Source organism: Mesocricetus auratus, unplaced genomic scaffold, assembly GCF_017639785.1.
Source record: "Mesocricetus auratus isolate SY011 unplaced genomic scaffold, BCM_Maur_2.0 Super-Scaffold_4256, whole genome shotgun sequence".
Taxonomy (NCBI): domain Eukaryota; kingdom Metazoa; phylum Chordata; class Mammalia; order Rodentia; family Cricetidae; genus Mesocricetus; species Mesocricetus auratus.
The window spans coordinates 60,668,016-60,680,178 of NW_024429182.1; the positions used below are offsets into that span (position 1 = coordinate 60,668,016).

At 42.3% G+C, this 12,163-nt stretch overlaps 1 protein-coding gene across 1 annotated transcript in view; it reads right to left on the reverse strand.

Annotated features, from left to right (window-relative positions):
- Ppp2r2d (protein phosphatase 2 regulatory subunit Bdelta) overlaps nt 1-12,163 on the reverse strand; it is a 32,843-nt gene that overhangs the window by 7,533 nt on the left and 13,147 nt on the right. The window contains exons 3-7 of the mRNA XM_005064263.4: nt 5,602-5,699; nt 4,361-4,526; nt 3,765-3,877; nt 1,312-1,489; nt 182-346 (exon numbers count right to left, since the gene is read on the reverse strand). Of these exons, the coding sequence (XP_005064320.1) occupies nt 182-346; nt 1,312-1,489; nt 3,765-3,877; nt 4,361-4,526; nt 5,602-5,699 (720 nt within the window). The remainder of the gene's footprint in view (nt 1-181; nt 347-1,311; nt 1,490-3,764; nt 3,878-4,360; nt 4,527-5,601; nt 5,700-12,163) is intronic.

Consider the following 12,163-nt stretch of genomic DNA (forward strand, 5'->3'; position numbering starts at 1 on the left):
GTCATGGGGAGCTCAGGGCAGATGCTGGAAGTCAGAGTAGAGGAAATCTGCTGGAGCATCTCTTTATTAGCATGATCCATGGGGGGTCTCCCCACACTCTAGGCCTGCAGACAACATGGAAGATGTCCACCAGTGCAGACAGCTAGTTTTTGGAAAACAAGGGTATTTCTAGGAGACTTACACTTGGCATGCCTGTCACACAGGGCAGAGGAGCGCATGTCACACAGCCTGATGGTCCCCTTGCTACTGCTGTAGACCAACACGTTGCACTGGTGTGGGTGGAACTCAGCGGCAGTGATGACTTCTGTCAGCTCCTCCATGTTAGCTGGCTTGATGTCCACAATGTCTGGAGGGTGACGTTAAGGCATAGTACTTGGCCATTCAGGGGAAATTTGATAAGACAACTGTGCAGTAAGGCTCAAGGGAGATGCAGGAGGGTGCCTGACTTGATAGAGTATGCTGGATGACATCTACAACAAAGGCAAGCAGTACCATCTACACACATATTTCTATCTATAACTAATAAAAAATACACAAACAGTATCAAATTACAAATGATTTTGCTTTCCTAATTATTTGACTTTAAGAGCTTGCATGGGGTTGCCAGAGCAACACCAATAATGGAGATCAGTCTATGGAAACTAAGAATAAAAATAACCAATGTGTAAGTCTATTTTATTTATCACTGGCTGCCACAATTAAGAGACAAGAACCCAGAGGGACTTGAAACAGTACGAGTCTCAAGTTGCCCAGTCAGTGTCAGGCTGCTGAAGAGAGGGACCCAGTCAAGAGTCTGATGACACCCTCAAGTTAAAGAGATGGAAAGCTGCTAGGGTTATAGGGTAAAGCACCAGAGAAGCAGCTGGGAACCACGGCATTGAGATCTCACAGAAAGTGTGGATATGACTGAACAAAGGGACAGCAAGGCAGCCTGGTGCAAGAATAAGTACTGTGACTTCTACAGTGACAAGAACTACAGTAACTGGGATCCCACCAACGCCTGATGGCAGAGCAGTCAGGCAGGACATGAATGGTTCACTTGAGCGCAAGGGGCGGGAGGCACATGGCAGTATTAGGAGCCAGAGGCAAGGTAGAAGCTGATTCTAGGACACTGAAGGTTTCTCATAAGGCCTTTCAGACAGAGATTTGTATTTTTAGGACACTCAATCACAAAGACCTTATGCTGCCACTCCTCCAGCACATCTAGCATCCAAAGGTCAGTGTCTGACGGACTGGGGTATAGTTGCCCCATGAGAAGTAACTGTACAATAATCATAGAAACAAGCAAAGGCAGCACCTTGTAAAGGATACTGAAGCTTCTATCTGTGATTTCTAAATGCCATAGGTTAATTCTCAGATCATCTGCAGAGAGATATGTTTCATGATCACTATTTACTGAAATGGAATTTATGTGATATGTATGAGCATTTGCAAAAATTCGTCGTGGACTTGCTTCTACCATAAGGTCCATGGGCTTCAATATTGGAACCTAAAAATGGAATGGAGAAAGGAATTCAAAACAAAGGTCACAATAGCATATCATACGATATTTAGACAAGAAAAGGGACAAACAGAGGTTTTCCAGTTGTGCAACATCTCAAACCAGGAGAACCGCTACTGAGTACAGAATGAAAAGCTGTCTGTTCCCAGCTATTCCTTCCTGTTCCCATTACAGAGGTAATATGGTCTTGTTGGAAACAAGAAGGTAAACTGCCCTAACCAGTGTTTTCCAGGACACCAAAGCACCATTCTCTTGGATGTTCTCTGGTGGCCAGAACTGAGTCATGAGACAGCAACACCTAGTCCTTGTAGTTGAGTGCACAGATTTCTGGTTTCATAGCACTGGTGGTCTGCTTCATAGTATCAACTCACGGGCAATAGTGGTGGAGGGTACGCATATTAGGGATCAATAGATGGCATGCAGTGCGGGAGGCCTTCTGGACTGAGAAGGTTCTACCTACCCCCCGATGTAGCTAGCTATAGTCTGATTCCTTCATGTAAAGGTCTCAATGCCATAGTCCCAGAGGCTTCTGGGGGATAGGCTGCTAAGTGCAAAGGGAGAGACACAGAAGGATGGCCTGGCCAAAGCATTTGTGCCCTACACAGACTCAAAAGTCAGTCTAAAGGAGCAGTGCTACATGAGAGAAGAGGAAAAGTCTCCTATCCTTCTATCATCCAGGGAAGGGAAGTCTAAGGTTCCAGTGAAAAACCAAATGCTAGAGTCACTTTTATTGTAATGACACCAAGAAACTTGAAGGCTTATCAACTGAGTATCCTATAAAAGCTTGGACAAAAATGTGTAGTGATGCTGTTCTCATTTGAGCTTAGGTCAGAGCTGACCATACACTGGGGTTCCCTAGAACAGAAACAACAGTTCTACAATGTGCTGGTCTAAGACACACACCGCCATGACCCTCTACTATTTCCAGCTAACCAAAGTAACAGCAACTGCAATACTAATTCAAAGAGCCCCTTTAATTACAGTCCTTTTCATAGAACTAAAATAACAGGGAAAAAAATCCTCAAAAGACTAATGTCTCCAGCTCTTGCTCAGGAAAGGCCAGATGGTTCACTCTGAGCTGTGAGAAGCACAAACCCCAACATGGACAAGAATATCAGAGTTGCCGGCCAATGATTCTGTCCTCACACCGTGCCAGGGTAATACCAACTCTCTTATGTCATTTTGGCCACCAATCAGGGTTAGCGTTTATTCAGGTCAACTCTGCCAACACTGGACCTGGTAGGACAATAAGCACATGAACCTAAAGGACATGCAGGGGTCTGAATGAGACATGGGAAGGGCCATGTGTGCAAGTGGGGTAGAGATGGTGGCAGGGGAGGTAAGACTAGAGCAGGAGGTTTCAGAGAATTTGGCACCAGCACATTACACCATGGGAGATTTAAAACAAAATATGTCCATAATAAGTCAGAGATGAAAACACAGCACACTATGGTAGAACTGACTAATGGTAAGGAAGAAGGATCTGAGTTCCTATGACGTATCTCTTTTCATGGCCTGGTATCAGGCCAAGTGGTAGAAGAGGAAGACTGTCCTGAATAATCATCATTGTGCAGGGACAACCCTTATGGGGCTGTCACCACTCTCTAGCTTCTTCAAGCACATGGGACATCAGAGACTACATACACTCCAACTGCTGGGCCTGAGACATCCTTTAGGGAGGTCAGAAAAAAGATGCCACATAATCAGCACTGGAGACAGCTACTTTCAAATAATATACCATCATTTCTTTAACAATGCACTGAAAAACCTGCTACCCACCTGTTTCCACCTTCCCAGGCACAATTGCTTGCACTGAGCCCACCACTGGGGGGAAGGAAGAGGAGGAAAAAAGCCACACCACCCAGTGTCCCACAGTTAGCTCAAGGGGAGCTTTCACCAGCTGCACTGCTAATGTCTCACTGCTTCATCGGTTATCCTACCTACACTTGTTACTCCACCAGCAAGTACTCTGGATTCTACCCCACAAGTTCAGCTGGCCTGGGTCCTTAACAGAAGCTCTGCCAGGAAACTGAACATGAGCTTTTCCCTCAGTACCATGTATTTCTGAAGATTGTGACCTTGGTGACACCGATGAATGACATTTTCAACAAGTACACAGCAAGGAGAGTCTTATCATTACAGACGAGCCAGCAAGATAGAGCCTACTATACTTCACAAAACAGTATTCTCAACAGTTGATACAGTATGTTTTGAATTAATTTCTGAAAAGTGGTGGAAAGGTAAAGAAAATGTAGCAATATACCCGTAGTGCCGTAATCCTAAATGGGTCTCGAAGTCGTCCGTCTTCATCTTTCAAGTTATAACCTTCTGCTCTTTTATCCCGTTCACTTATTTTCCATAATTTAATAGTTTTATCTGAAAACAAAAACCTTATTCTTCATATTAAAGAAAAACCACAAATAACACATATCACTATTATTGGGCTGTTCTAGGAAACTTTTGCCTCCCTTAGATGGTGTCTAAGGCAGGTAGCTCACTATTAAGAGCGGTTACTTAGCACATATGAGACTCCAGGTTCAAATCCCTAGCCCTGTCTGGGGTTATTCAAAGGAATAAGGGGAGAGCGATAGTGTAACACATTCAATGGCTCCAGGAGCATGTGTACATAAGCATTCATGACATATGTGCACATATAAAAACTGAGATGTAGACAAATAAACAAACTAATACTTTTTTTTGCAGTTTGAATTTCCTAGCTATTGTTTTCACCTTAGCTGACAAATCACCCTCTCCAGAGTTTAAAGCAGAGACAACCACTAGAATTAGTTAAGAATCCATCCACACCAAAATTAAAAAAAAAAAAAAAAAAGGGATCAAATAGTCTTTTACAATTCTTACCATTTGTAGAGAGTAGAAAATGAGCAGCATTCTGTTGCGGTAACCACCTGATTTTATTAATTTTTTCTTCAATTTCTAGACTTTTCAAATAGTCAAACTCTGGCTCATGACTCTGAAAGGTACTGTAAACATTGTACTCTCCCCTAGAGTGAGCGCGGCCTTTATTCTGCAAGGAAACACGACAACTTCTTTAATGAACAAAGCACAATGCAGATACATTTTATTACTAGCAACATGAGCATTAAATGATCACACATATTTTTAAGTTAATAAAGGCTTTGGCACATTAATGCACTTGGAAGAAATACAGGCTTTTCTGCAGTGGACAGCAGTTTTATGGGGACGTGATTAAACTTGTTTGTAGATGTTCTCCCTTCCTCCATCTTTCTCTTTGTATGTAATTGTTGAATTTGCCAAGTTTACAGTGTAACTGAAGTTTCAGGGCCTAGGTCCTACCTCTGGTAGCTCCTGCCAGCTAACCTTGGTTACCAGTTCCAGTATGCCAGTACAAAAGAAACTAAGACAAGAAACACAGAGATTTAATGTGACCATATCAGAGGATGCAGAAAAGTCTAATGGCTAAAGACTCACTTTTAGGGCACTGATATGAGTTTTAAATTTAAGTAAAGAAAAAAAAATGGAGTCAAAGCGCAAGAGGTATGTGTAGCCTGGCAGTCTTGGTCAGGTTCCTTTTATAGTTGTTTCCACCCTGGTTCCTATTGCTTACACTGGCTCTCAGGAGATGTTGGCTTCTGTTCCATGGAGCAGCCTTGCCCTATGGATAATTGCTCATGTCTGGGGTGTCCTGTTAGCTCTGCTGTTCCCAGAATCCAAGGATAGACAATGACTTATCATTGTGCTCTAATGTGCTTAAGACACTGGGAAGCAGGTAACCCAAACTAAATTAGTCAAATACAAATGATTCAGAGATATCACATTTTTATACTCTTTCTAACTGCATTACGGACCTGCATAAGATAGGCATGTGTTTTTAACAAAAGTATTTCCTAAGTGTCTGTTGTAATAGGATGAAGGCATTGTCAGCTCAGGAGCACTCACATTGAGAAGTAGACTTCTTCCTCTTTTACCAGGGTAGCATTTGAAAAAATGTTCTACATAGTTACTGCAACAGGACTGAGTGTTAAAGAAAACCAAATACTGAAAACTATGCTTCCTTTCTGGTAAGAAGTATGTGCAGAGTGTATTCATGCCATTTGATTTGTGGACTGGAAAGCACTGACCTCTTGTTCCCGTTGGAAAATAACAACTCTGCCACCTTTGTCTCCTGTTGCAAGAAGGTCTCCAGAGTAGTTAAATTCAACGGTGGAGATGATGTCGGCTGTCAACAGAAGACAGAGTCAATTACAACTCATGTTTTTTGTGAGAATCAAAAAATCAACACATACAAACACTCTCTCCAAATAAAACAAACATTCCATGGCAAATATACACACTTCTTGGCTGCCTTCTGGATCTAAGAGAGAACTCACCAGTACATGTGAATTCGGAATCTGATTTCACTGATTCAATACCTGGTGTTCCTGGCATAGGCCAACTACATAGACTGGGCAGCTTTTATTTGCAAAGCAGAATAAGACTTTAGGAAATTATTTTCATGTTTTATTTAGTGTCCACAAGAGCTCTCTCTGCATGTACATCTTTATGCCAGAGGAGGGCACCAGGTCCCATTATAGATGGTTGTGTACCACCATGTGGTTGCTGGGAAATAAAACTCTGGAAGAGCAGCCAGTGCTTGTAACTGCTGTACCATCACCCCAGCCTCTGGAAGATAATTTTAAAAGGAAAACACCATAAAGCACTCTGGTTGGTCTTAGAAGAATGGTGCCCAATTTTAAAATACTTAATGTCAACTTTTAAGATAAATGGTATTTTTTTAAATGTGTGTGTGTTTGCAGCTCTCAAATAAACTCACGGAGTCTTATTTTTTACTTATGAATGCCTGTACTTAGCTTGGCTTATTTCTAGACAGCTTTTCTTAACTTACTTATCCTGTCTACCTAATGCCTCTGGGCCTTTACCTTTCTCTATATATCTTTCCTTTCCTTCTTTGGCTGTGTGGCTGACCCTCAGCATTCTCCCCAGATTCCCCCCCCCCATTTATTCTCTCTGGCTGACAGCCCCACCTATATCCTTTCTCCTGTCTAGCTATTGACCATTCAACTCCTTATTAGGTGTTTTAGACAGGCAAAGCAACACAACTTCACAGAGTTAAACAAATGCAACATAAAAGGATGCAACTCATCTTTGCATCATTAAACACATATTCAACAGCATAAACAAATGTAATACATTTTAAAATAATATTCCACAGTAGGTCTAGACTTATAATACATCAGAGCCTATAAGGGAGGCCTGACTCGTGGAGATCACTCTTACAGCTAGGGGACTGCAGTAGTGGATTGTGTAAGCACAGCCACCATGGACAACCCATTCAAGATCGGCAAACTGGAGGAAGGCTGGGAGCTTCCCTAGTCCCAAAGTGTGGGAAGAAATAGGCTCCATGCCTGTGAGTGGGAATAAAAGCTGTCATGTTTTCCAGAAAAGGATCTAGGATAGACTCTGGAGGTCAGTCTCATATATTTCAGCTGTGTCGCCTGCTGCCTGAATGAGAACAAGGCCCAGTACACACGGAGGCAGTCAGGGCATATCCTGTGGATGGAATTCTGTATTCTTGTGGCAGTAAGGATGGTTGATTTTAATCCCAGCACTAGGGAGGCAGAGGCAGACCGATCTCTGTGAGTTTGAGGACAGACTCTAAAACTACACAGAGAAACCCTTGGGAGGGGGGAGGAGCTGATTTACCACAGCTGCCTTGAAGCCAGTCATGTTGCAGATGATCTCTATGTTCTCACTCTACCCATTAAAGTAGGAAGCTTGCAGAGATAAAATACAGCTTTTCAGGTCAGCATCTAGCTGACTAGAATTACATGACAAGAGAGAGCTGCCTCAATTGGAGTGGCCTGTGTAGCAGCCACCTGTAGTAGCCCCGCTTTGCAGCACCAGTCTGTATTAACCCATGTTTGTGCCTGGGGGTGGTGTGTGGATTGAGTAACAGCAGGTAAAAGATACTAAGGAAAAGAGACACAGAATAGAGTCAGAAGGGCAATCCAGTTAATACTGAACACACCAAGTTTATTCCTCAATATTCTTATATACTCCATCCAAAATGGAGAAAATGACAAAAGACCTCTTTATCATGAAACAAGGATTTCTTCTTAATTCTCCAACCATTTAGTAATCAAGCCTTAGACTAAATCTCGTTATCTGGCCTTGAGGGTTAAGAGTAACTACACCTCAGACCAAGTCTCTTGTTATTTAGATAAAACATCCATGACCAAGACCAAACATCCTACAGTAGCCACGCCTTAGACCTTTAGGTCGTATGACTATAACCTTGGAAAAGTAAGGATCCATTTTTTATGGATCATGACAGATCTACAGCCAGTCTGTGAGGCATTTTCTTTTTCTTGGTGGTGGTGGTGGGTGGGACGGGAACTGGGGGTTTACAGGGTCTTTCTTTGTAGACCAGAGGACCTTGAATTTTAGAGATCTGCCTGCCTCTGCCTCTAAGCGCTGGGATTAAAGGTGTGTGCCACTACTGGATGAAGCATTTTCTTCATTGCTAATTGATATTCAAGGGCAAAGCTCACTGTTGGCCTTGATTGTAGAAGACAGATGGCTGAGCAGGTCAGAAGGAGTCAACAAACAAACAGCTTCCTTCCAAGGACTGTTTTATTTCCAGCCCTCAACAATCCTGCCCTGGCTTCTTTCAACAATAAGACTAAAACCAGTACGATGAAATAAGCCCTTTCTTCCTCATGTTTTGTTTGGTCACAGTATTTGTCACAACGACACAAAGGCAGACTAGAACACAGCTATAAGCACCTTTTCAGGTAAGAAATGATACCAAAGGTTAAAACCACTGGAAAGAACTCCCAAATGAACAGATTCAATTCTTTTTTTTTTTTTAAAGATTTATTTATTTATTACATATACACCAGATTGAATTGTAGATGGTTGTCAGCCACCATGTGGTTGCTGGGAATTGAACTCAAGACCTCTGGAAGAGCAGTCAGTGCTCTTAACCTCTGAGCCATCTCTCCAGCCCCAGATTCAATTCTTAAGAGTTGCATGATGAGATCAAATTGTGTCCTGCTCTAAGTCACTCCTTAGTGTGTAACAGTGATTTTAGAGAAATCGTGTATTGAAACAAACAAACAGTATCTAGGCACACCTTGGCTCTGCCCCTTGGGAACCTGGCTCAGTGCATCACCCCTCTCACGTGGCAAGCAGTATCCTGGCTCTGTAAGCAGGTACAAAGGGCTCTTTAACTCAGAAGTTAGTAAGAGCACTGACTGCTCTTCCAGAGGTCCTGAGTTCAATTCCTAGCAACCACATGGTGGCTCACAACTGTCTATAATAAGATCTGGTGCCCTCTTCTGGCCAGCAGACATACATGTAGGCAGAACACCATACATAATAAATAAATAAATCTGAGAGAGAGAGAGAGAGAGAGAGAGAGAGAGAGAGAGAGAGAGAGAGAGAGAGAGAGCGCGCAAGAGTATGAGTGCTCCTAGCCAGACAGTGGTGGCACACGCCTTTAATCTCAGAGCTAGAGGCACAGGCACGAGGATCTCTGAATTTGAGGTCAGCCTGGTCTACAGAAAAATCAGAGACAAGTTTCTGCATTTTTCTTTCTGCCACTTCTCTGGGGAAGCAAGTTATTTCTCCTTTTCCCACTTCTTTCCCTTCCCCCAAAAAAGCTTTTCAATAAACTTCTGTCTGCATGGCCTGTTTGTACCACCATCCGACCAGGTCCCATCTTGGGCCATATTTATAACACAAACAAAAAACTAAAAACTAAATTGATTTTTTTAAGGCTATGCCTTGTCCCAAGAATTCCATTTTATAAGCAGTATAAATGAAGGATAACTCTGTACTTGGGTGGACACTGTAAACAAACACCATCTGCCTGGTACCACCCACAGACACAAACTGGGTTTATAGAAAGTAAAAAGGGTACCATCCTGTAAAATCAAAGTAAATGAGGACTATAGGAGCACAAAAGCACATGAAGCCATCACCAGGAAAACCAAGCCTGGTATGCCAGACTGGAAAAAAGGTGCAGCTCCCTCAAATGGAACCCATACAGAGGTAGGCACCTAACACTGTGATGTGATGGCCACACCAACCTGTCATCTGACCACCTGGTTGTCCAAGGCACCAAAAGCAGAAAACTCCTGACTGTCTCAGGGATTTCAGCTTGACCTGGTTGATGATGCTACCTGCTCCAACTAATGTCTCTCTCATTCTGTCTGGACCTGACATTCAACCACCTTCCCAGCCATTTGGGAACCAGATATGGTTCTATCTTTGCCCCTCCAGCCTTCCGTACCTCACATCTGCAGCTTAACAGACCCTAAGTTGGTGGGCAGCATCTCCATCAGGACCCTGTTTGAGTATCTCTTACTCCTTTGCCTCCACCAGCTTCTTCTTCCCAGGCTTCTTTGCAACTTCCTGAATTCTGGCTAGAGCCTCTTTAACCCCTGTAGCCATTCTGTAACCTACATATACATATATATATACACACGGAGAGATATTACTAGATGACTATAATGCATTATTTGTTAATATTAGTAATTACAATGGGAACAAAAGAACCAGTTTGTCTTAGCTGGCTGTTAAGGAAAACAGGACTATTTGGCAAACTTCAACCAACAAAACTACCATACTTTATGAATTTATTGTTATTTAATAACTGACACAGTAGAAAGACAGAAATGCATCTGCCTGTGTTTCTGACAGAGCACTAGTAATACTGTACAATATACTAATCAAATAGTTGCCAGCAGTTCCCTGCAGATATCTCAGAACTCACTAGCCTGTATGGTTATTGCTTGCTGACCCCACTATGGGGGCTACTTTCCTCAAAATGTTTCAGTTGGATATAGACTAGACTATATTTTTCCTTTTTTTGAGAGAGGGTCTAAGGTAGCTCAGGCTGACCTTGAACTCCTGGCCCTCTTGCTTCCACTTCCCAAGAGCTGGGAATACAGGCATGAGCCTCCAAGACGGGCTGGGCGACTTTTATTAGCAGCACACACCACTCCTGCATTGAAACCAGGGCCTCATGAACACTAGGCAAGTGATCTACCACTTAGCCACACCTCCAACCTATTACTCTTAAATACTCAACATAATTTAATATGCCTGAATGAAATTAAAATTTTTCTTCCTATTGGTTCAAAAAAGGACTAAAAATCTATGTCATTTATACTCAGAGGATAGACAATATTACATAATTAATGAAATTTTAACTGTCAGTGATTTTCAGCTTAATTAAAACAAACCGAATCTTTTAAGAGAGGAACTCCCAAGCACATCAGTGCTGAGAAATAATTTTCATTAAGTCACAAATTATGTATGGGCCTAAAAATGGAAATGCTCTTTCTAAAGCTTGGATAAGTTCTAAAGCTAAAATTTTCACTTGAATTAAATGTAAAACCAGTAAAATTAAAATGACCAACATCAATTCATTCTGATGGATACAATTTTACAATAGAGACCCATGTTAAAAGCATAAACATGGTATTTGTTAACACAGGGCACTGAGCAATTTCTGAATTACCATGTTTTGTTGAGGTTATTCAATTTGCCTATTAGAGTGCCTACACAGAACTCCTGACTGCAACTTCACTGTGGTGGCAAAAAAAAAAAAAAAAAAAAAAAAAAAGAGCCACGGAGGGGCTCATTACTGTGACGTGGTGGTCCAGCTGTTACGGGTCTTGCTGAATATCTAGATTACTTTATTGATAGTCTAGCGCTCCCTCCTCCACCCCAGGATCTGGCTCTGAAATGCTAGGGATCAGAATGCAGACAGTCCTCCAAGACCACTTACTCACAGAACTGTCTTCACAGTGGCTCTACTTTTAAAACAAAATGTACATCTCAGGCTCTGCAGATGTGAGAAAAGCCAACCAAACAAAGCAGACACTTGGAAGAAAACACAAGTCCACTAATAAAGGATCAAAAGTGGCCACTAATGTCTTTCTTTAGCTCCACTGCCTACTAACAGCGCTCACTGTGCTAGTGTCATACCAAGCTCTTCAGAGGAGCACAAACAACCAGTCTCACCTAGGATGAGCTTCAGGGCTACTGTCACCTGTCTTCCTGAGAAGGTAGTTCTACCTGAAATGTGAGCAGCCTAAAAAGTGCAAGGCACAAGGAGATGGGCAATAGGAAGGAAAACACAGCTGGAGGATGGGTTAAGTGGCCATGGCCCAGTTTACAGTTGTGACACAAGAGAGAAAAAGAAGCATATCAGAGGATTCGGACCAGAGTCTCCTAGGCACAAAAGTCTGCAGGCCTAAGGGATGATGAGGCCATGACAACTGAAGCAGGACAAGGACATCCTCACAGAGTAGGAAAGATTCCAACCACACAAAAGGAAGAATAGCCTGATGGCCACACACATGTTGCAGGGAGAGAGATGAATACTGATCATCCTTAAAACTCTTTAAAAAATTAACTTAAGGTTATGTACCAAGTTTTTATAATTTTTTTATTTCATGCACATTGGTGTTTTGCAATGGGTGTCCTGTCCCATTCCATGAAGAATTACAGACAGTTGCCATGTGGGTGCTAGGAGCTGAACTCAGGTCCTCTGGAAGAACAGTCAGTGCTCTTAACTGTTCATCTATCTCTCTAGCCCTAAGGCAAGTTTTAATTATGGCTGATGAAGGAATAAAAAGTCAAATCCATTTACAAGAAAGTGCTAGAAGC